We start from the raw sequence: 23174 nt of genomic DNA on the forward strand, positions 1-23174 counted from the left end.
CCTCCACTCACACCTCACACCCCCTACACCCACACTCAGCCTCCACTCACCCCCTCCACTCACACCTCACACCCTACACCCACACTCAGCCTCCACTCACCCCCTCCACTCACACCTCACCCCCTACACCCACACTCAGCCTCCACTCACCCCCTCCACTCACACCTCACACCCTACACCCACACTCAGCCTCCACTCACACCCTCCACTCACACCTCACACCCCTACACCCACACTCAGCCTCCACTCACACCCTCCACTCACACCTCACACCCTACACCCACACTCAGCCTCCACTCACACCCTCCACTCACACCTCACACCCTACACCCACACTCAGCCTCCACTCACACCCTCCACTCACACCTCACACCCTCCACTCACACCTCACACCCTACACCCACACTCAGCCTCAACTCACACCCTCCACTCACATCTCACACCCCCTCCACTCACACTCACCCTCCACTCACACCCCTCCACTCACCCCTCACACCCTACACCCACACTCAGCCTCCACTCACACCCTCCACTCACACCTCACACCCTACACCCACACTCAGCCTCCACTCACCCCCTCCACTCACACCTCACACCCTACACCCACACTCAGCCTCTACTCACCCCCTCCACTCACATCTCACACCCCCTCCACTCACACTCAGCCTCCACTCACCCCCTCCACTCACACCTCACACCCTACACCCACACTCAGCCTCCACTCACCCCCTCCACTCACACCTCACACCCCCTACACCCACACTCAGCCTCCACTCACACCCTCCACTCACACCTCACACCCTACACTCACACTCAGCCTCCACTCACCCCCTCCACTCACACCTCACCCCCTACACCCACACTCAGCCTCCACTCACCCCCTCCACTCACACCTCACACCCTACACTCACACCCTACACTCACAACTTACACCCCAAACACCCTACACTCACACCCTACACTCACACCACCTACACCCCACTCACACCCTACGCTCACACCCTACACCCCACTCACACTCTACACTCACACCCTACACCCCACTCACACCCTACACTCACACCCTACACCCCACTCACACCCTACACTCACACCCTACACCCCACTCACACCCTACACTCACACCCCACACCCCACTCACACCTCACCCTATACCCCACTCACACCCTACATTCACACCTCACACCCTACACCACCTACACTCACACTCAGCCTCCACTCACCCCCTCCACTCACACCTCACCCCCTACCCCACACTCAGCCTCCACTCACCCCCTCCACTCACACCTCACCCCCTACCCCACACTCAGCCTCCACTCACCCCCTCCACTCACACCTCACCCCCTCCACCCACACTCAGCCTCCACTCACACCCTCCACTCACACTCAGGGCCAGAAGCACCCACTTGCACTCCCCAGGTGTGTGCTTGGCCTCATCGGTGCAACTGTAGAACTTGCCCTGGAGGGAACAACAGTCAGAGTTGGGGGGTAGGGAACCCATCTGGGGGTCCTGGGAGGGGTCCCAGCCCCTCGGGGGAGGTGAAGGGGGGCCCACCTTGAAGAGCTGCACCCCGATGCAGGCAAACATGAACTGCAGCAGCGTGGTGACAATCATGATGTTGCCGATGGTGCGGATGGCCACGAAGACGCACTGCACCACGTGCTGGGGGACGGCAGGATGGGGACAGCGTGACACCACGAGGGGAGAAATGGTCATGCTGGGGACGTCGGGGGGTTGGGGACACCAGGGGTGGTGTGACACGGGGTGTGGGGAACGAGAGTGTGCTGGAGAAATGGGGTGTTGGGAACAGGGGGGCACCAGGAGTTGGAGGCATTGGGTGTTGGGGACAGCAGGATATGGTGATAGTGTGACACTGGGTGTTGGGGACACCAGGACAATGTGACATTGGGTGTTGGGGACAGCAGGATATGGTGATAGTGTGACACTGGGTGTTGGGGACACCAGGATTATGTGACACCAGGTGTTGGGGACACCAGGACAGCATGACATTGGGCGTTGGGGACACCAGGACAATGTGACATTGGGTGTTGGGGACACCAGGACAGCATGACAGTGGGTGTTGGGGACACCAGGACAGCGTGACACCAGGTGTTGGGGACAGCAGGATATGGTGATAGTGTGACACTGGGTGTTGGGGACAGCAGGACAATGTGACACTGGGCGTTGGGGACACCAGGACAATGTGACACCAGGTGTTGGGGACACCAAGATATGGTGATAGTGTGACACTGGGCGTTGGGGACACCAGGACAATGTGACACCGGGTGTTGGGGACACCAGGACAGCGTGACAGTGGATGTTGGGGACACCAGGACAGCGTGACACCAGGTGATGGGGACAGCAGGATATGGTGATAGTGTGACACTGGGTGTTGGGGACACCAGGACAATGTGACACCAGGTGTTGGGGACACCAAGATATGGTGATAGTGTGACACTGGGCGTTGGGGACACCAGGACAATGTGACACCGGGTGTTGGGGACACCAGGACAGCATGACAGTGGGTGTTGGGGACACCAGGATTATGTGACACTAGGTGTTGGGGATACCAGGATATGGGGATGGTGTGACAGTGGGTATTGGGGACACCAGGACAATGTGACATTGGGTGTTGGGGACAGCAGGATATGGTGATAGTGTGACACTGGGTGTTGGGGACACCAGGATTATCTGACACTAGGTGTTGGGGACAGCAGGATATGGGGATGGTGTGACACTGGGTGTTGGGGACACCAGGACAATGTGACATTGGGTGTTGGGGACAGCAGGATATGGTGATAGTGTGACACTGGGTGTTGGGGACACCAGGATTATGTGACACCAGGTGTTGGGGACACCAGGACAGCATGACATTGGGCGTTGGGGACACCAGGACAATGTGACATTGGGTGTTGGGGACACCAGGACAGCATGACAGTGGGTGTTGGGGACACCAGGACAGCGTGACACCAGGTGTTGGGGACAGCAGGATATGGTGATAGTGTGACACTGGGTGTTGGGGACAGCAGGACAATGTGACACTGGGCGTTGGGGACACCAGGACAATGTGACACCAGGTGTTGGGGACACCAAGATATGGTGATAGTGTGACACTGGGCGTTGGGGACACCAGGACAATGTGACACCGGGTGTTGGGGACACCAGGACAGCGTGACAGTGGATGTTGGGGACACCAGGACAGCGTGACACCAGGTGATGGGGACAGCAGGATATGGTGATAGTGTGACACTGGGTGTTGGGGACACCAGGACAATGTGACACCAGGTGTTGGGGACACCAAGATATGGTGATAGTGTGACACTGGGCGTTGGGGACACCAGGACAATGTGACACCGGGTGTTGGGGACACCAGGACAGCATGACAGTGGGTGTTGGGGACACCAGGATTATGTGACACTAGGTGTTGGGGATACCAGGATATGGGGATGGTGTGACAGTGGGTATTGGGGACACCAGGACAATGTGACATTGGGTGTTGGGGACAGCAGGATATGGTGATAGTGTGACACTGGGTGTTGGGGACACCAGGATTATCTGACACTAGGTGTTGGGGACAGCAGGATATGGGGATGGTGTGACACTGGGTGTTGGGGACACCAGGACTATGTGACACTAGGTGTTGGGAACACCAGGACAATGTGACACTGGGCGTTGGGGACACCAGGACTATGTGACACTGGGCGTTGGGGACACCAGGACAGCGTGACACCAGGTGATGGGGACAGCAGGATATGGTGATAGTGTGACACTGGGTGTTGGGGACACCAGGACAATGTGACACTGGGTGTTGGGGACACCAGGACAATGTGACACCAAGTGTTGGGGACACCAGGATATGGTGATAGTGTGACACTGGGTGTTGGGGACACCAGGACAATGTGACATTGGGTGTTGGGGACAGCAGGATATGGGGATGGTGTGACACTGTGTGTTGGGGACACCAGGACAATGTGACACTGGGCGTTGGGGACACCAGGACAATGTGACAGTGGGTGTTGGGGACACCAGGACAATGTGACACCAAGTGTTGGGGACACCAGGATATGGTGATAGTGTGACACTGGGCGTTGGGGACACCAGGACAATGTGACATTGGGTGTTGGGGACAGCAGGATATGGTGATAGTGTGACACTGGGTGTTGGGGACACCAGGACTATGTGACACTAGGTGTTGGGGACACCAGGATATGGGGATGGTGTGACCAGGACAGCGTGACACTGGGTGTTGGGGATACCAGGACAATGTGACATTGGGTGTTGGGGACACCAGGACAATGTGACACCAAGTGTTGGGGACACCAGGATATGGTGATAGTGTGACACTGGGCGTTGGGGACACCAGGACAATGTGACATTGGGTGTTGGGGACAGCAGGATATGGTGATAGTGTGACACTGGGTGCTGGGGACACCAGGACAATGTGACATTGGGTGTTGGGGACAGCAGGATATGGGGATGGTGTGACACTGTGTGTTGGGGACACCAGGACAATGTGACACTGGGTGTTCGGGACACCAGGACAATGTGACACCAGATGTTGGGGACACCAGGATATGGTGATAGTGTGACACTGGGTGTTGGGGACACCAGGACAATGTGACACCAGGTGTTGGGGACAGGAATACAGCCTGACACGGGGCATTGGGGACATAAGGACAACCAGACACACACACACGTGGCAGCACCACCCCAGTCAAACTGTGTTAGGAGTCCCAGTGTTCCCAGTCACACCAGTACACCCAACAAACTGCCCCGGGCACTTCCCAGTACCCTCCCCCATCGCCTCCCAGTGCCTCCCACTTCTCCCCAGTGCCTCCCAGTCCCTCCCAGCAGCACACCTTGAGGCCCTTGGCACGGTTGATGGCTCGCAGGGGCCGCAGGACGCGCAGTACCCGCAGGATCTTCACCACTGAGATGGCACTGGAGCTGTCAGTGGGGGATGCCAGTGCACCCAGTTAGCTCCCAGTTGCCCCACCAGTGCTCCCAGTTGCCCCAACAGCACTCCCAGTACTCTCAGTGCTACGTCCAGTGACCTTAACCCACGTTTTCCCCGTGCCCCCCGTGCTGCTCCCAGTGCCCCCCATGCTGCTCCCAGTGCCCCCTGCGCTGCTCCCAGTGCCCCCTGTGCTGCTCCCAGTGCCCCCCGTGCTGCTCCCAGTGCCTTCCAGTAATCCCAGTGGCACCTCCGGAGTCCCCCAGTGTCCCCAGCAGCATTCCTGGTGCTCCCAGTGCTCCTTCCAATGACCTTTACCCACATTCCCAGTGCCCCCAGTGGCACTTCCAGTGCTCCCAGCGCCTTCTGGTGTTCCCAGTACTCCCAGTGTCAATACCAGTGCTCCCAGTGGCACTTCCACTGAGCACCCAAGATGAAGAAGTGCCCCTAATGGTGCTCCCAGTGCTCCCAGTGGCATCTCCAGTGTCCCTGTCCAGTGTTGGGTGTCCCCAACAGCCACTCCCAGTGCACCCCTGCGGCACTGCCCGTGTTCCCAGTGCCCCCAACCCACATTCCCAGTGCTCCCAGTGCTCCCAGTGCCACCTCCAGTGTCCCTAGTGCCTTCTGGTGTCCCCAACAGCCACTCCCAGTGCCCCCCTGCGGCACTGCCCGTGTTCCCAGTGCCCCCAACCCACATTCCCAGTGCTCCCAGTGTCACCTCCAGTGTCCCTAGTGCCTTCTGGTGTCCCCAACAGCCACTCCCAGTGCACCCCTGCGGCACTGCCCATGTTCCCAGTGCCCCCAACCCACATTCCCAGTGCTCCCAGTGCTCCCAGTGCCACCTCCAGTGTCCCTAGTGCCTTCTGGTGTCCCCAACAGCCACTCCCAGTGCACCCCTGCGGCACTGCCCGTGTTCCCAGTGCCCCCAACCCACATTCCCAGTGCTCCCAGTGCTCCCAGTGCCACTTCCAGTGTCCCTAGTGCCTTCTGGTGTCCCCAACAGCCACTCCCAGTGCACCCCTGCGGCACTGCCCGTGTTCCCAGTGCCCCCAACCCACATTCCCAGTGCTCCCAGTGCTCCCAGTGCCACCTCCAGTGTCCCTAGTGCCTTCTGGTGTCCCCAACAGCCACTCCCAGTGCACCCCTGCGGCACTGCCCGTGTTCCCAGTGCCCCCAACCCACATTCCCAGTGCTCCCAGTGCTCCAGTGTCACCTCCAGTGTCCCTAGTGCCTTCTGGTGTCCCCAACAGCCACTCCCAGTGCACCCCTGCGGCACTGCCCGTGTTCCCAGTGCTCCCAACCCACATTCCCACCCCACACACTCCCAGTGCACCCTGCGCACGTTCCCAGTGCCCCCAACCCACATTCCCAGTGCTCCCAGTGCCACCTCCAGTGTCCCTAGTGCCTTCTGGTGTCCCCAACAGCCACTCCCAGTGCACCCCTGCGGCACTGCCCGTGTTCCCAGTGCCCCCAACCCACATTCCCAGTGCTCCCAGTGCTCCCAGTGCCACTTCCAGTGTCCCTAGTGCCTTCTGGTGTCCCCAACAGCCACTCCCAGTGCACCCCTGCGGCACTGCCCGTGTTCCCAGTGCCCCCAACCCACATTCCCAGTGCTCCCAGTGCCACCTCCAGTGTCCCTAGTGCCTTCTGGTGTCCCCAACAGCCACTCCCAGTGCACCCCTGCGGCACTGCCCGTGTTCCCAGTGCCCCCAACCCACATTCCCAGTGCTCCCAGTGCCACCTCCAGTGTCCCTAGTGCCTTCTGGTGTCCCCAACAGCCACTCCCAGTGCACCCCTGCGGCACTGCCCGTGTTCCCAGTGCCCCCAACCCACATTCCCAGTGCTCCCAACCCACATTCCCAGTGCTCCCAGTGCTCCCAGTGCCACCTCCAGTGTCCCTAGTGCCTTCTGGTGTCCCCAGCAGCCACTCCCAGTGCCCCCCTGCGGCACTGCCCGTGTTCCCAGTGCCCCCAACCCACATTCCCAGTGCTCCCAACCCACATTTCCAGTGCCCCCAACCCACATTCCCAGTGCCCCCAACCCACATTCCCAGTGCTCCCAGTGTCACCTCCAGTGTCCCTAGTGCCTTCTGGTGTCCCCAACAGCCACTCCCAGTGCACCCCTGCGGCACTGCCCGTGTTCCCAGTGCCCCCAACCCACATTCCCAGTGCTCCCAGTGATCCCAGTGCTCACTGGATGCCGAAGGAAACGAGGGAGACGCCGACCACCAGCAGGTCGAGGAGGTTGAACCAGTTGCGGCAGAAGGAGCCTTTGTGCAGGAAGGCGCCGAAGGCCGTCATCTGGGGGAGCCCGTGAGCCCAGCACCACGGACCCCCCCCCCCCCCCAAAAAAACCCAAAACAACCCACCAAACAACCCCCCCCCCCCCCAAGCCCCCCCATGGGTTCCTCAACCCCCCAGATTCCCCTGGTACCTTCAGCAGGATCTCCACGGTGAAGATGGAGGTGAAGGCATAGTCGAAGTAGCCCAGGATCTGTGGGGGGGAGGAGGGGGAGGGGATGAATGGGGTGACCCCAGCACCCCCCCACCCCCACCCCAAGGACTCCTCTCCAACCCCCAAACACCCCCCGACCCCTAAACACAACCCCCCGACCCCCAAGGACCCCCCCAAGCCCCAACACCCCCCCCCAGCATCCCTTTCAACCCCTCTCCCCCATGGGGCATGCAGGTCCCACATGGGGATGGGATAAGGGACCCTCCCCAGTCCTTCCCAGTCCCCCCCCCCGCCCAGTATCCCCAGTCTGCCCAGTATCCCACGTGGTTGCGGGGTGAGTGGGCGCGCACGGGGTCCTCGGCGGCCAGCGAGACGCTGCTGAGGATGATGAAGACGAGGATGAGGTTGGTGAAGACGTGGTGGTGGATGAGAGCGTGGCACCGCACCCGCAGCCTGCCCAGAGCAACAGCTCAGCACCTCCCAGTGCTCCCAGTACACCCCCACTCTCCCCAAAACCAGTGACCAGGGCACCACCCCATTGCTCCCAGTTTCCCTCAGTCTGTATCCCCACACCTGGTGTCCCCAGTTCCAATTGATACCGTTTGTGGCCCAGTTCCAGTGCTCCCAGTGCTCCCAGTCTGCATCACCAGGCTCAATATTCCCAGTTCCAGTGCCCCGGTTTGTGGCCCCAGTCCCAGTGTCTCCAGTTCCCCCAGTATACATCTCCAATCCCACTTTTTCCAGTCCTAATGCTCCCGGTCACCCAGTACACATCTCCAGTCCCAGTGTCTCCAGTACCCCCCCACTTTGTGTCCCCGCTCCCAGTTTCTCCAGTCCCAGTGTTCCCAGTTCCCCCACAGCATACATCTCCAGTCCCAATTTCCCTCGGCCCTATTCTCCCAGTGCCCACAGTTTGCATTCCCAGTCCCAGTATCCCCAGTCCCAGTGTTCCCAGTCCCTTCCAGTACGCATCTCCAGTCCCAGTATCCCCAGTTTGTATCCCCAGACCCTCCAGTACGCATCTCCAGTCCCAGTATCCCCAGTGCCCCCAGTTCGCACCCCTAATCCCAGTGTCCCCAGTCCGCCCAGTGCACATTTCCAGTCCCAATGTCCCCAGTGCTCCCTCTTCTCCTAGTCCCAGTATCCCCAGTCCCAGTGCCCCCAGTTTGTGTCCCCAGTCCCCCCAGTACACATCTCCAGTCCCAGTGTTCCCAGTTCCCCCAGCATACATCTCCAGCCCCAATTTCCCTCAGCCCTATTCTCCCAGTGCCCACAGTTTGCATTCCCAGTCCCAGTATCCCCAGTCCCTTCCAGTACACATCTCCAGTTCCAGTATCCCCAGTTTGTATCCCCAGACCCTCCAGTATGCATCTCCAGTCCCAGTGTCCCCAGTGCTCCCTGTTCGCATCCCTAGTCCCAGTATCCCCAGTCCCCCCAGTATGCATCTCCAGTCCCAGTGTCCCCAGTGCTCCCTGGTCTCCTAGTCCCAGTATCCCCAGTCCCAGTGCCCCCAGTTTGTGTCCCCAGTGCCCCCAGTACACATCTCCAGTCCCAGTGTCCCCAGTGCTCCCTGTTCCCCTAGTCCCAGTATCCCCAGTCCCAGTGCCCCCAGTTTGTGTCCCCAGTCCCTTCCAGTACACATCTCCAGTCCCAGTGCTCCCAGTGCCCCCAGTTGGCGTCCCCAGTCCCCTCCCAACCCCCCCACCATCCCCATGTCCCAACCTCCCCACTCCCAGTGCTCCCAGTACCCCCCCAGTCCCTCCCAGTCCTCACGGGTTGGTGCTGCCCAGCAGGAAGAAGGCGCTGCCCTCAGGGATCGGTGCCACTTTGTTCTTGGGGGGCTCCTCCAGGCTCTCCAGCCGTTGCCCCCCCAGGCTGTCCCGCTCCCCCCCGGCCCCTTCATCACCTGTGGGGAACCAGCAGTGCATCGGGAGGGTCCTTCTGGCCCCACCAAAGGGAGGGGGGGTCCTTCTGCTCCCTCCAAAAGGGGGGGTCCTTCTGTCCCCACCAAAGGGGGGGGGGTCCTTCTGGCCCCACCAAAGGGGGGGGGGGGGTCCTTCTGCCCCACCAAAGGGGGAGGGGTCCTTCTACCCCCAAAAAAGGGCGGGGGGGGGGGGGGGTCCTTCTGCTCCCTCCAAAGGGGGGGGGGTTCTTCTGCCCCCACCAAAGGGGGGGGGACTCCTTCTGCCCCCACCAAAGGGAGGGGGGGTCCTTCTGCCCCCACCAGAGGGAGGAGGGGATCCTTCTGCTCCCTCCAAAAGGGGGGGTACTTCTGTCCCCACCAAAGGGGGGGGGTCCTTCTGCCCCCACCAAAGGGGGGAGGGGGGGGTCCCTCTGCCCCGCCCCCACCAAAGGGAGGGGGGGGTCCTTCTGCCCTGCCCCCACCAAAGGGAGGGGGGTCCTTCTACCCCCAAAAAAGGGGGGGGGTCTTTCTGCCCCCACCAAAGGGGGAAGGGTGCTTCTACCTCCAAAAAAGGGGGGGGTCCTTCTGCCTCCTCCAAAGGGGGGGGGGGTCCTTCTGTTCCCACCATAGGGGGGGGGGGGTCCTTCTGCCCCCAAAAAAGAGGGGGGGGTCCTTCTGGCCCCACCAAAGGGAGAAGGGGGGTCCTTCTGCCCCCACCAAAGGGAGGGGGGGGGTCCTTCTGCCCCCTCCAAAGAGGGGGGGACTCCTTCTGCCCCCACCAAAAGGAGGGGGGGGGTCCTTCTGCCCCCAAAAAAGGGGGGGGACTCCTTCTGCCCCCACCAAAAGGGGGGGGGGGTCCTTCTGCCCCCAAAAAAGGGGGGGGACTCCTTCTGCCCCCACCAAAAGGAGGGGGGGGGTCCTTCTGCCCCCAAAAAAGGGGGGGGGACTCCTTCTGGCCCCACCAAAGGGGGGGGACTCCTTCTGCCCCCACCAAAGGGAGGGGGGGTCCTTCTGCTCCCTCCAAAAGGGGGGGTCCTTCTGTCCCCACCAAAGGGGGGGGTCCTTCTGTCCCCACCAAAGGGGGGGGGTCCTTCTGCCCCCACCAAAGGGAGGGAGGGTCCTTCTGCTCCCTCCAAAAGGGGGGGTCCTTCTGTCCCCACCAAAGGGGGGGGTCCTTCTGTCCCCACCAAAGGGGGGGGACTCCTTCTGCCCCCACCAAAGGGAGGGGGGGTCCTTCTGCTCCCTCCAAAAGGGGGGGTCCTACTGGCCCCACCAAAGGGAGGAGGGGGATCCTTCTGCCCCCAAAAAAGGGGGGGGGGTCCTTCTGCCCCCACCAAAGGGGGAGGGGTGCTTCTACCCCCCAAAAAGGGGGGGGACTCCTTCTGCCCCCACCAAAGGGGGGGAGGTCCTTCTGTCCCTACCAAAGGTGGGGGGACTCCTTCTGCCCCCACCAAAGGGAGGGGGGGTCCTTCTGCTCCCTCCAAAAAGGGGGGTCCTTCTGTCCCCACCAAAGGGGGGGGGGTATTTCTGCCCCCACCAAAGGGGGGAGGGGCGGATCCCTCTGCCCCGCCCCCACCAAAGGGAGGGGGGTCCTTCTACCCCCAAAAAAGGGGGGGGGGGGGTCCTTCTGTTCCCACCAAAGGGAGGGGGGGGGGTCCTTCTGTTCCCACCAAAGGGAGGGGGGGGGGGTCCTTCTGCCCCCAAAAAAGAGGGGGGGGTCCTTCTGGCCCCACCAAAGGGAGAAGGGGGGGTCCTTCTGCTCCCTCCAAAAGGGGGGGGGGGGGGGGGGGGGGTCCTTCTGCCCCCACCAAAGGTAGAGGGGGGGTCCTTCTGTTCCTCCATCCCCCTTTTCCCCCCCTTGGGGATCCCGATGTGGATCTGACCTTCCTCGCTGCCCTCCTCCTCCTCTTCTTCCTCCTCCTCCTCCTCCTCCTCCTCCTCCTGCTGCTCCCCTTCGACCTGGAGGAGCGTGCAAGGCCGTGAGGTCACGGGTTGGGCCGTGTGAGGGCCGCGCACACGTGTGTTGGGGGGGGGGGGGGGGTGCAAGCATGTGCGAGATGCGCACACGCGTGTTGGTTGCGCGGGGTCACGTGGAGGTCACATCCACGGGATGGGTGTGCAAGGGCTGTGCACGCTTGTCGGGGTGTGCAAGGTCCACATACACACATGTTAAGGTGTGTGAGGGTCGCGTGCACACGTCTGGAGTCACGTGAGGGCTGTAGACACACGTGTCAGGGTGTGCAAGGGCCGCATACACGCATGTTGGAGCGTGTGAGGGTCGTGCTCACGCCTTGAAGGCCAGACACGCGTGTTGGGGTGTGCAAGGGCCATACAGACACGTTGGAGTGTGCAAGGTCCACATACACACATGTTAAGGTGTGTGAGGGCCGTAGACACACGTGTCAGGGTGTGCAAGTGCCACATACACGCATGTTGGAGCGTGTGAGGGTCGTGCACACGCCTTGAAGGCCAGACACGCGTGTTGGGGTGTGCAAGGGCCATACAGACACGTTGGGGTGTGCAAGGATCACGTGCACACATGTTAGGTCACGTGAGGGCCGTAGACACACGTGTCAGGGTGTGCAAGGGCCGCATACACACATGTTAAGGTGTGTGAGGGACGCGTGCACACGTCTGGAGTCACGTGAGGGCCGTAGACACACGTGTCAGGGTGTGCAAGGGCCACATACACGCATGTTGGAGCGTGTGAGGGTCGTGCACACACCTTGAAGGCCAGACACGGGTGTTGGGGTGTGCAAGGGCCATACAGACATGTTGGGGTGTGCAAGGATCACGTGCACACATGTTGGGTCATGTGAGGGCCGTAGACACACATGTCAGGGTGTGCAAGGGCCGCATACACGCATGTTGGAGCGTGTGAGGGTCGTGCACACGCCTTGAAGGCCAGACACGCGTGTTGGGGTGTGCAAGGGCCATACAGACACGTTGGGGTGTGCAAGGATCACGTGCACACATGTTAGGTCACGTGAGGGCTGTAGACACGCGTGTAGGGCTGCACGAGGGCCTCACACACGCGTGTTGAGGCGTGCACACTCACTCACATTCACCTTCACGCTCACATCCTGGCTCCTTGCGTTGGCCTCCGTCTCTCCAGCTTTGTCCCTAAGGTTGGGGGCAAGGGACAAATTGGGGGGGGGGGTCTCACACATTGGGGGCAGGGGACAAATTGGGGGGGGCTCTCACACTGGGGGCAGGGGACAAATTGGGGGGGGCTCACACATTGGGGGGGCTCACACATTGGGGGCAGGGGACAAATTGGGGGGGGTCTCTCACACTGGGGGCAGGGGACAAATTGGGGTGGGGGTCTCACATTGGGGGCAGGGGACAAATTGGGGGGGGCTCACACATTGGGGGCAGGGGACAAATTGGGGGGGGGCTCACACATTGGGGGCAGGGGACAAATTGGGGGGGGGGTCTCACACATTGGGGGCAGGGGACAAATTGGGGTGGGGTCTCACACACAGGACAGCGGTGCTCCCTCCGCACCCAAAGCCCCCTCCCCAGGTTTGGGGACCCCCCCCTTTCCCCCCCCCACGCTCACTTTTTGCCCTCTGCCCCCGAGTTGATGTTATCACCATCCGCAAGGTTGTCCACCGCGATGGCCAGGAAGACATTTAGGAGGATGTCTGCGGGGAGGAAGGGGTTAAGCGGCGCTCCCACTGCTTCCCAGTATCCTCCCAGTGCCTCCCAGTATCCCCCCAGTCTCCTCCTAGTATCCCCCAGCATCTCCCCAATGCCCCCAGTATCCCCCCCACTCTCTTCCCAGTTCCCCCCAGCATCTCCCCAGTGCCTCCAGTATCCCTCCCAGTCTCTTCCCAGTTCCCCCCAGTATCCCCCAGTCCCTCCCACTATCCTCCAGTACCCCCCAGTTCTCCCCAGTCCCTCCCAGTATCCCACAGTGCTCCCCAGCCTCCTTCCAGTCCCTCCCAGCCCTCCCAGTCCCTCTCATTGCCCTCTCCCAGTGCTCACAGTGCTCCCAGTGCCCCCTCCCAGTGCTCCCAGTGCTCCCAGCCCTCCCAGTCCCTCCCATTGCTCCCTCCCAGTGCTCCCAGTGCCCCATCCCAGTGCTCCCATTGCCCCCTCCCAGCCCTCCCATTGCTCCCTCCCAGTGCTCCCAGTGCAACCCAGTGCTCCCAGCCCTCCCAGTGCCCCCTCCCAGTGCTCCCAGTGCTCCCAGTGCCCCCTCCCAGCCCTCCCAGTGCCCCCTCCCAGTGCTCCCAGTGCCCCATCCCAGTGCTCCCAGTGCTCCCATTGCCCCCTCCCAGCCCTTCCACTGCTCCCTCCCAGTGCTCCCAGTGCCCCATTCCAGTGCTCCCAGTGCTCCCATTGCCCCCTCCCAGTGCTCCCAGTGCCCCCTCCCAGCCCTCCCAGTGCCCCCTCCCAGCCCTCCCATTGCTCCCTCCCTATGCTCCCAGTGCTCCCATTGCCCCCTCCCAGCCCTTCCACTGCTCCCTCCCAGTGCTCCCAGTGCCCCCTCCCAGTGCTCACATTGCTCCCATTGCCCCCTCCCAGTGCTCCCAGTGCCCCCTCCCAGCCCTCCCATTGCTCCCTCCCAGTGCTCCCAGTGCCCCATTCCAGTGCTCCCAGTGCTCCCATTGCCCCCTCCCAGTGCTCCCAGTGCTCCCAGTGCCCCCTCCCAGCCCTCCCAGTGCCCCCTCCCAGTGCTCCCAGTGCCCCCTCCCAGTGCTCCCAGTGCCCCCTCCCAGCCCTCCCAGTGCCCCCTCCCAGTGCTCCCAGTGCCCCCTCCCAGTGCTCCCATTGCCCCCTCCCAGCCCTCCCAGTGCTCCCAGTGCTCCCAGTGCCCGCTCACAGTTCCCACAGATGAAGAGGATGACGAAGTAGACGCAGACGAGCATCCCAGGGAAGACAGGCCCACCGTAAGCCATGATCCCATCATACATCACCGCGTTCCAGTCCTCCCCAGTTAGGATCTGGGCCAAAAATGGGGGGAGGGACGCATCCCCAAAACCTCAGCGTCCCCCTCCCAGTGCTCCCAGTGCTCCCAGTACACCCCCAATTCAAGCAACGTGGTCTCCCAGTCTCCCCTCCTCTATCAGCCATACGCACAGGACCGCAACTTTGGGATTTTCCAGCCATATTTTAGGATCTCATCAAAGTTTTGGGGTCCCTCGTAAGGTTTTGGGGTGCCCTACCAGATTCTGGGGTCCCTAAAGGGGTTTTTAGGTCTCTAAAAGGGGTTTGGGGTTTCCCTACAAAGTTTTGGGGTATCTAAATGGGTTCTGGAATCCCTAAAGGGGTTTCTGGTTCCCTAAAAGGTGTTTGGGGTCTCCCTATAAGGTTTTGGGGTTCTTAAGGGGTTTTTTGGTTCCCTACAAGATTTTGGGGTCCCTAATAGGATTTCAGGGTCCCTAATAGGGTTTTTGAGTGCCTAAAAGGGGTTTGGGGTCCCCAAGAGGGGTTTGGGATTTCCATACAAGGTTCTGGTATCCCTAAATGGGTTTTGGGAGTCTCTACGGGGAGGGGTTCTGGCTCCCTAAGGGGGTTTTGGGGTCTCTAAAGGGGATTTTGGGGTCCCTACGGGGGTTTTTGGGTCCCGAAGGGGATTTTGGGGTGTCCCTGAAGGCGATTTTGGGGTCCCTAAGGGGATTTTTGGATGTCTCTAAAGGGGATTTTGGGGTCCCTAAGGGAGTTTTGGGGTCTCTAGGGATTTTGGGATGTCCAAGGGGATTTTTGGGTCCCTAAGGGGGCTTTGGGGTCCCTAAGGGGTTTTTGGGATGTCTCTAAAGGGGATTTTGGGGTCCCTAAAGGGGTTTTGGGATGTCCCTAAGGGGGTTTTGGTGTCTCTAAGGGGGATTTTGGGTCCCTAAGAGGTTTTTGGTGTCTCTAAAGGGGAGTTTGGGGTCCCTAAGGGGGTTTTGGTGTCTCTAAGGGGGTTTTGGGGTCCCTAAGAGGGTTTTTGGATGTCCCTGAAGGGGGTTTTGGTGTCCCTAAGGGGTTTTGGAGTCCCTAAGGGGGTTTTGGGATGTCCCTGAAGGGGATTTTGGGGTCTCTAAGGGGGTTTTTGGGGTCCCTAAGGGGGTTTTGGGGTCCCTAGGAGGGTTTTTGGGTGTCTCTAAAGGGGGTTTGGGGTCCCTAAGGGGGTTTTGGGGTCCTTAAGGGGATTTTGGGGTTCCTAAAGGGATTTTGGGTTCCCTAAGGGGGTTTTAGGATGTCCCTGAAGGGGATTTTGGAGTCCCTAAGCAAGTTTCTGGGGCCTCTAAAGGGGTTTTGTGGTCCCTAGGAGGGTTTTTGGATGTCTCTGAAGGGGTTTTTGGGGTCCCTAAGGGGTTTTGGGGGTCCCTAAGGGGTTTTTGGGGTCCCTAAGGGGGCTTGGGGGTCCCTAAGGTTGGTTTTGGTATCTCTAAGGGGATTTTGGTGGCCCTAAGGGAGTTTTGGGGTCCCTAAGAGGGGTTTTGGATGTCTCTGAAGAGGATTTTGGAGTCCCTAAGGGGGTTTTGGTCCCTAAGGAGAATTTTGGGGTCCCTAAGGGGTTTTTGGTGTCCCGAAGGGGGATTTTGGATGTCCCTGAAGGGGGTTTTGGGGTCCCTAAGGGAGTTTTGGGGTCCCTAAGGGGGTTATTGGATGTCTCTGAAGGGGGTTTTGGGGTCCCTAAGGGAGTTTTGGGGTCCCTAAGGGGGTTATTGGTGTCTCTGAGGGGATTTTGGGGCCCCTAAGGGAATTTTGGGGTCCCTAAGGGGGATTTTGGATGTCTCTGAAGAGGATTTTGGAGTCCCTAAGGGGGTTTTGGGGTCCCTAAGCAAGTTTTTGGGTCTCTAAGGGGGTTATTGGATGTCTCTGAGGGGGTTTTGGGGTCCCTAAGGGGGTTTTGGGGTCCCTAAGGGGGTTTTTGGATATCTCTAAAGGGGGTTTTGGGGTCCCTAAGGGGGTTATTGGGTCTCTAAGGGGATTTTGGAGTCCCTAAACAAGATTTTTGGAGGTCTCTAAAGGGGATTCTGTGGTCCCTAGGGGGTTTTTGGGGTCTCTAAGGGGGTTTTGGGCTCCCTAAGGGGGTTTTGGGGTGTCTCCGAGGGGATTTTGGGCTCCCTAAGGGGGTTTTGGGGTTCCTAAGGGGGTTTTGGGGTCACTAAGGGGTTTTTTGGATGTCTCTGAGGGGATTTTGGGGTCCCTAAGGGAGTTTTGGGGTCCCTAAGGGAGTTATTGGATGTCTCCGAAGGGGATTTTGGAGTCCCTAAGGGAGTTTTGGGGTCCCTAAGGCAGTTTTTGGATGTCTCTAAAGAGGGTTTTGGAGTTCCTAAGGGGGATTTGGGGTCTCTAAAGGGGGTTTTGGGGTCCCTGAGGGGATTTTTGGGGCCCCTGAGGGTGTTGAGGTCACCTGGAAGACGGTGAGCAGGGCCTGGGGGAAGGTGTCGAAGGTGCTGCGCTTGGTCTGCGTCTCGTCGAAGCTGAAGCGGCCGCCGAAGAGCTGCATGCCCAGCAGTGCGAAGATGATGATGAAGAGGAAGAGCAGCAGCAGCAGCGACGCGATGGACTTCATGGAATTCAGCAGCGACCCCACCAGGTTGCTCAGCGACGCCCAGTGCCTGGAGGAGGAGGGGGAGGTGGGGGGGGGGGGGTACTGGGCTTACTGGGAGCACTGGGGTGGGCACCGCGCCGTCCCCGTCGCCGCTTTGTCACCTCAACACTGTGTTGTCCCCACCCCCACATTGTCCCCAGCACGGTGTTGTCCCCAAGCCACCAAACCTGTGTGCTCTGCGGAGACAACAGGCGGCCCTGTGTTGACCTACAGCACCCCCACCAGTGTCACCTCGCCATCCCTGCCACCACACCAACCCTGTCACCCTGTTGTCCCCATCGCTGTGTCACCCCAACGCCGCACCGACAGTGTCACTGTGTCACTCCCCGTGTCGTCCCCGTGCCACCGGACTGGAGCTCCACAGAGGCGGCTCTGTGTCACCTCCTGGTGTCCCCAACACCACGCTGTCCTTGTCAACCTGTCATCCCTGTCACCTCGTTGTGCTGTCACCCTGTCATCCTTGTCACCCTGTCATCCCTGTTGCCCTGTTGTGTCATCGTTCCATCGTCCTTGTCACCCTGTTGTGCCATCATCCTGTCATCCTTGTCACCTTGTCACCCTGTCATCCCTGTTGCCCTGTTGTGTCATCGTTCCATCGTCCTTGTCACCCTGTTGTGCCATCATCGTGTCATCCTTGTCACCTTGTCACCCTGTCATCCTTGTCACCCTGCCACCCTCTTATACCATCCCTGTCACCCTGTCATCCTTGTCACCCTGCCACCCTGTTGTGCCATCCCTGTCACCCTGTCATCCTTGTCACCCTGTTGTGCCATCACCCCGTCATCCCTGTCACCCTGTCATCCTTGTCACCTTGTCACCAGTCACCCTGTCATCCCTGTCACCCTGCCATCCTATTATGCCAGCCCTGTCACCCGATCATCCTTGTCATCCCTGTCATCCTTGTCACCCTGTCACTTTGTCATCCTTGTCACCCTGCCATCCTATTATGCCAGCCCTGTCACCCTGTCACCTCATTGTGCCATCCCTGTCACCGTGTTATCCTTGTCACCCTGTCACCTTGTCATCCTTGTCACCCTGTTATGCCGTCCCTGTCACCCTGTCATCCTTGTCACCCTGTCACTTTGTCATCCTTGTCACCCTGTCACCTTGTTGTGCCATCTCTGTCACCCTATCATCCTTGTCACCCTGCCACCCCGTTGTGCCATCCCTGTCACCCTTGTCACCCTGTCAGTCTGTCATCCTTGTCACCCTGTTATGCCGTCCCTGTCATCCTTGTCACCCTGTCACTTTGTCATCCTTGTCACCCTGTCACCTCGTTGTGCCATCTCTGTCACCCTATCATCCTTGTCACCCTGTTATGCCACCTCTGGCACCTTGTCACCCTGCCACCCCGTTGTGCCATCCCTGTCACCCTTGTCACCCTGCCAGTCTGTCATCCTTGTCACTCTGTTATGCCGTCCCTGTCACCCTTGTCATCCTTGTCATCCTTGTCACCCTGTCACCTCGTTGTGCCATCTCTGTCACCTTATCATCCTTGTCACCCTGTTATGCCATCCCTGGCACCTTGTCACCCTGCCACCCCGTTGTGCCATCCCTGTCACCCTTGTCACCCTGTCAGTCTGTCATCCTTGTCACCCTGTCACTTTGTCATCCTTGTCACCCTGTCACCTCGTTGTGCCATCTCTGTCACCCTATCATCCTTGTCACCTTGTCACCTTGTCACCCTGTTGTACCATCCCTGTCACCTCCGTTGTGCCATCCCTGTCACCCTGCCCGTCTGTCATCCTTGTCACCCTGTTATGCCGTCCCTGTCATCCTTGTCACCCTGTCACTTTGTCATCCTTGTCACCCTGTCACCTCTTTGTCCCGACCCTGTCACCCTATCATCCTTGTCACCCTGTTATGCCATCCCTGGCACCTTGTCACCCTGCCACCCCCTTGTGCCTTCCCTGTCACCCTTGTCACCCTGTCAGTCTGTCATCCTTGTCACTCTGTCATGCCGTCCCGGGCATCCTTGTCATCCTTGTCACCCTGTCACTTTGCCATCCTTGTCATCCTTGTCACCCTGTCACCTCGTTGTGCCATCTCTGTCACCTTATCATCCTTGTCACCCTGTTATGCCACCCCTGGCACCTTGTCACCCTGCCACCCCGTTGTGCCATCCCTGTCACCCTTGTCACCCTGCCAGTCTGTCATCCTTGTCACCCTGTCACTTTGTCATCCTTGTCACCCTGTCACCTCGTTGTGTCATCTCTGTCACCCTATCATCCTTGTCACCTTGTCAACCTGTCACCCTGTTATACCATCCCTGCCACCTCCATTGTGCCATCCCTGTCACCCTGTCAGTCTGTCATCCTTGTCACCCTGTTATGCCGTCCCTGTCATCCTTGTCACCCTGTCACTTTGTCATCCTTGTCACCCTGTCACCCCGTCACCCCCTTCACCACCCCGTGCCACCGAACAGCCGCCTCCCAGAGGCGAGAGGCCTCTCCACGTCCCCTTCAGCACCCCCCACCGCCCCCCGTCACCCTTCCCCACCCCATCGTCCCCCCCCCCCCCCCTCCGCACCCACCTGGTGACCTTGAAGACTCTCAGCAGTCGCACGCAGCGCAGCACCGAGATGCCCAGGGGCTCCATGGCTCCGCGCTCCACCAGGGCCGTCTCCAACACCCCTCCGCACACCACGAAGCAGTCGAAGCGGTTGAAGAAGCTGGCGAAGTAGCAGGAGGGTCCCAGGGCGTACAGCTTCAGAACCATCTCGGCCGCAAAGAGGGAGAGCAGGGCTTTGTTGGCGTAGGCTGTTTGGGGGGCGGCGGGGGGGGGGGGGAAGGGGGAGGAAAAAAAGAAAAAAAAAAGGGTGGATTTGGGGGGGCTGGGGTGAGCGTGCGGTGGTGGGGTGACTCAGAGCCATCGTCAGCTCCGAGGAGAGCTTGTTTGGGATGATAGGGTGATGGGACACGATGGGGACAGGATGGGACGACGTGGTGACAGGGATGAAAAAGTGATAGGGAGGAGAGGGTGACAGGGAGGAGGTGAGAAAGATGATGTGGCGACAGGGATGACATGGTGACAGGGAGGAGAGGGTGACAAGAATGACGTGGTGACAGGGATGAGGTGGTGACAGGGATGAGGTGGTGACAAGGACGACGTGGTGACAGGGATGAAAAAGTGATAGGGAGGAGAGGGTGACAGGGATGAGGTGGTGACAGGGATGAGGTGAGAAAGATGATGTGGCAACAGGGATGAGGTGGTGACAGGGAGGAGGTGGTGACAGGGAGGAGGTGGTGACAGGGAGGAGAGGGTGACAGGGATGAGGTGGTGACAGGGAGGAGGTGGTGACAGGGAGGAGGTGGTGACAGGGATGAGGTGGTGACAGGGAGGAGGTGAGAAAGATGATGTGGCAACAGGGATGAGGTGGCGACAGGGATGAGGTGGTGACAGGGAGGAGAGGGTGACAAGGACGACGTGGTGACAGGGATGAGGTGGTGACAGGGATGAGGTGGTGACAGGGAGGAGAGGGTGACAAGGAGGAGGTGAGAAAGATGATGTGGCAACAGATGAGGTGGTGACAGGGAGGAGAGGGTGACAGGGAGGAGGTGAGAAAGATGATGTGGCAACAGATGAGGTGGTGACAGGGAGGAGAGGGTGACAAGGACGACGTGGTGACAGGGAGGAGGTGAGAAAGATGATGTGGCAACAGGGATGAGGTGGCGACAGGGAGGAGAGGATGACAGGGAGGAGGTGGTGACAGGGAGGAGAGGGTGACAGGGAGGAGAGGGTGACAGGGAGGAGGTGAGAAAGATGATGTGGCGACAGATGAGGTGGTGACAGGGAGGAGAGGGTGACAAGGATGACGTGGTGACAGGGATGAGGTGGTGACAGGGAGGAGAGGGTGACAAGGACGACGTGGTGACAGGGATGAGGTGGTGACAGGGAGGAGAGGGTGACAAGGACGACGTGGTGACAGGGATGAGGTGTGACAAGGAGGAGAGGGTGACAAGGACGACGTGGTGACAGGGATGAGGTGGTGACAGGGAGGAGAGGGTGACAAGGACGACGTGGTGACAGGGATGAGGTGGTGACAGGGAGGAGAGGGTGACAAGGACGACGTGGTGACAGGGATGAGGTGGTGACAGGGAGGAGAGGGTGACAAGGACGACGTGGTGACAGGGATGAGGTGGTGACAGGGAGGAGAGGGTGACAAGGATGACGTGGTGACAGGGATGAGGTGCGAAAGATGATGTGGCGACAGGGATGAGGTGGCGACAGGGAGAAGAGGGTGACAGGGAGGAGAGGGTGACAAGGAGGAGGTGAGAAAGATGATGTGGCAACAGATGAGGTGGTGACAGGGAGGAGAGGGTGACAAGGACGATGTGGTGACAAGGACGACGTGGTGACAAGGACGACGTGGTGACAAGGACGACGTGGTGACAAGGACGACGTGGTGACAGGGATGAGGTGGTGACAGGATGAAAAAGTGATAGGGAGGAGAGGGTGACAGGGATGAGGTGGTGACAGGGATGAAAAAGTGATAGGGAGGAGAGGGTGACAGGGAGGAGGTGGTGACAGGGATGAGAGGCTGATAGGGAGAAGAGGGTGATAAGGACATGGTGACAGGGACAGCATGGTGACAGGGACAAGAGAAGGATGACGGTGACAAAGTGAGAAAGATGAGAGTGACAGGAAGGAGAAGAGGGTGACAAGGATAACACTGTGACAGGGACGAGATGGTGACAGGGTCGAGATGGTAACAGGGACAAAAAGGTGGCAAAGATGAGAGGGTGGCAGGGAGGAGAAGAGGGTGATAAGGACAAGATGGTGACAGGGAGGAGAAGAGGGTGACAAGGATAACACTGTGACAGGGACGAGATGGTGACAGAGATGACATGGTGACAGAAATGACGTGGTGACAGAAATGACGTGGTGACAGGGAGGAGAAGAGGATGATAAGGACAAGATGGTGACAGGGACAAGATGGTGGCAAAGATGGGAGGATGACATGGAGGAGAAGAGGGTGACAGGGACGAGATGGTGACAGAGACGAGATGGTGACAGAGACGACATGGTGACAGAGACGACATGGTGACAGAGACGACATGGTGACAGGGAGGAGAAGAGGGTGATAAGGACAAGATGGTGACAGGGAAGAGATGGCGACAGGGACAAGAAGGTGGCAAAGATGAGAGGGTGACAGGAAGGAGAAGAGGGTGACAAGGATAACACTGTGACAGGGACGAGATGGTGACAGAGATGACATGGTGACAGGGACAAAAAGGTGGCAAAGATGAGAGGGTGACAGGGAGAAGAGGGTGACAAGGACGAGATGGTGACAGGGATGAGATGGTGGCAAAGATGAGAGGGTGACATGGAGGAGAAGAGGGTGACAGGGACGAGATGGTGACAGGGAGGAGAAGAGGGTGACAAGGACGAGATGGTGACAGAGATGACGTGGTGACAGAGATGACGTGGTGACAGGGACAAAAAGGTGGCAAAGACGAGAGGGTGACAGAGACGACTCAGTGATAGGGCTGGGAGGCCCACAAGGACAACAGAGTGCTGGGGACACCGCGGTGTGACACAGAGCCACCTGGTCACCTCCAGCAAGAGCACAACGCGGTGACGGGGACACAGCAACGGGGACAAAGAGGGTGACGGGGTGACAGGGTGAGCCCGTACCTTGCGTTTCGGTGAGCCACTGGGGCTGCCCGTGGTGCTCGGAGGCGATGGTGAGGGTGTTGAGGAAGACGAGGAGCAGAACGGTCCAGTAAAAGGAAACGGATTTCACCGCCCCGCGGCACCGCCGGCGCAGAACCCGGTTCAGGCGGCGCAGGCGGCGCCTGGAGGGGAGGATGAGGTGAGTTGGGGGGGAGTTTAGGGGGGGGGTTGGGTGGTTTTGGGGGGGATTTGGGGGGTGATGGGGGTGGTTGGGGGTCTATGGGGGTCTTTGGGGGGCTTATGGAGGTGGTTTGGGGGATATCGGGGGACGTTGGGGGATTATTGGGGATTTATGGGGGGTGGTGTGGGGTATATGGGGGGATTTGGGGGTTTATGGGATGGTTTGGGGTGTATCGAGGGCATCTGGGGGGTTTATGGGGGTGGTTGGGAGTCTATGGGGGTCTTTGGGGGGCTTATGGAGGTGGTTTGGGGGATATGGGGGGAAATTGGGGGATTATTGGGGTGGTTTCGGGGGATATTGGGGTAAATTGGGGATTTATGGGGGGGTTTGGGGGATATGGAGGCGGTTTGGGGGATATCGGGGGAAGTTGGGGGATTATTGGGGATTTATGGGGGCTGGTGTGAGGAATATGGGGGGATTTGGGGGTTTATGGAGGCAGTTTGGGGGATA

At 59.7% G+C, this 23174-nt stretch overlaps 1 protein-coding gene across 1 annotated transcript in view; it reads right to left on the reverse strand.

Annotated features, from left to right (window-relative positions):
* Positions 1–23174, reverse strand: part of CACNA1F (calcium voltage-gated channel subunit alpha1 F) — a gene marked incomplete at its 5' end in the record, with an annotated part of 45399 nt that overhangs the window by 17392 nt on the left and 4833 nt on the right. The window contains 14 exons of the mRNA XM_085215399.1: positions 1407–1459; positions 1556–1663; positions 4861–4948; positions 7149–7255; positions 7389–7448; positions 7733–7862; positions 9183–9315; positions 11196–11250; positions 12375–12435; positions 12875–12959; positions 14144–14264; positions 16667–16874; positions 19401–19626; positions 22505–22665. Coding sequence (XP_085071525.1) covers positions 1407–1459; positions 1556–1663; positions 4861–4948; positions 7149–7255; positions 7389–7448; positions 7733–7862; positions 9183–9315; positions 11196–11250; positions 12375–12435; positions 12875–12959; positions 14144–14264; positions 16667–16874; positions 19401–19626; positions 22505–22665 — 1596 coding nt within the window. The remainder of the gene's footprint in view (positions 1–1406; positions 1460–1555; positions 1664–4860; positions 4949–7148; positions 7256–7388; positions 7449–7732; positions 7863–9182; positions 9316–11195; positions 11251–12374; positions 12436–12874; positions 12960–14143; positions 14265–16666; positions 16875–19400; positions 19627–22504; positions 22666–23174) is intronic.

This window comes from Meleagris gallopavo, unplaced genomic scaffold, assembly GCF_905368555.1.
Source record: "Meleagris gallopavo unplaced genomic scaffold, MGAL_WU_HG_1.1 scaffold_27, whole genome shotgun sequence".
In the NCBI taxonomy this organism is placed as follows: domain Eukaryota; kingdom Metazoa; phylum Chordata; class Aves; order Galliformes; family Phasianidae; genus Meleagris; species Meleagris gallopavo.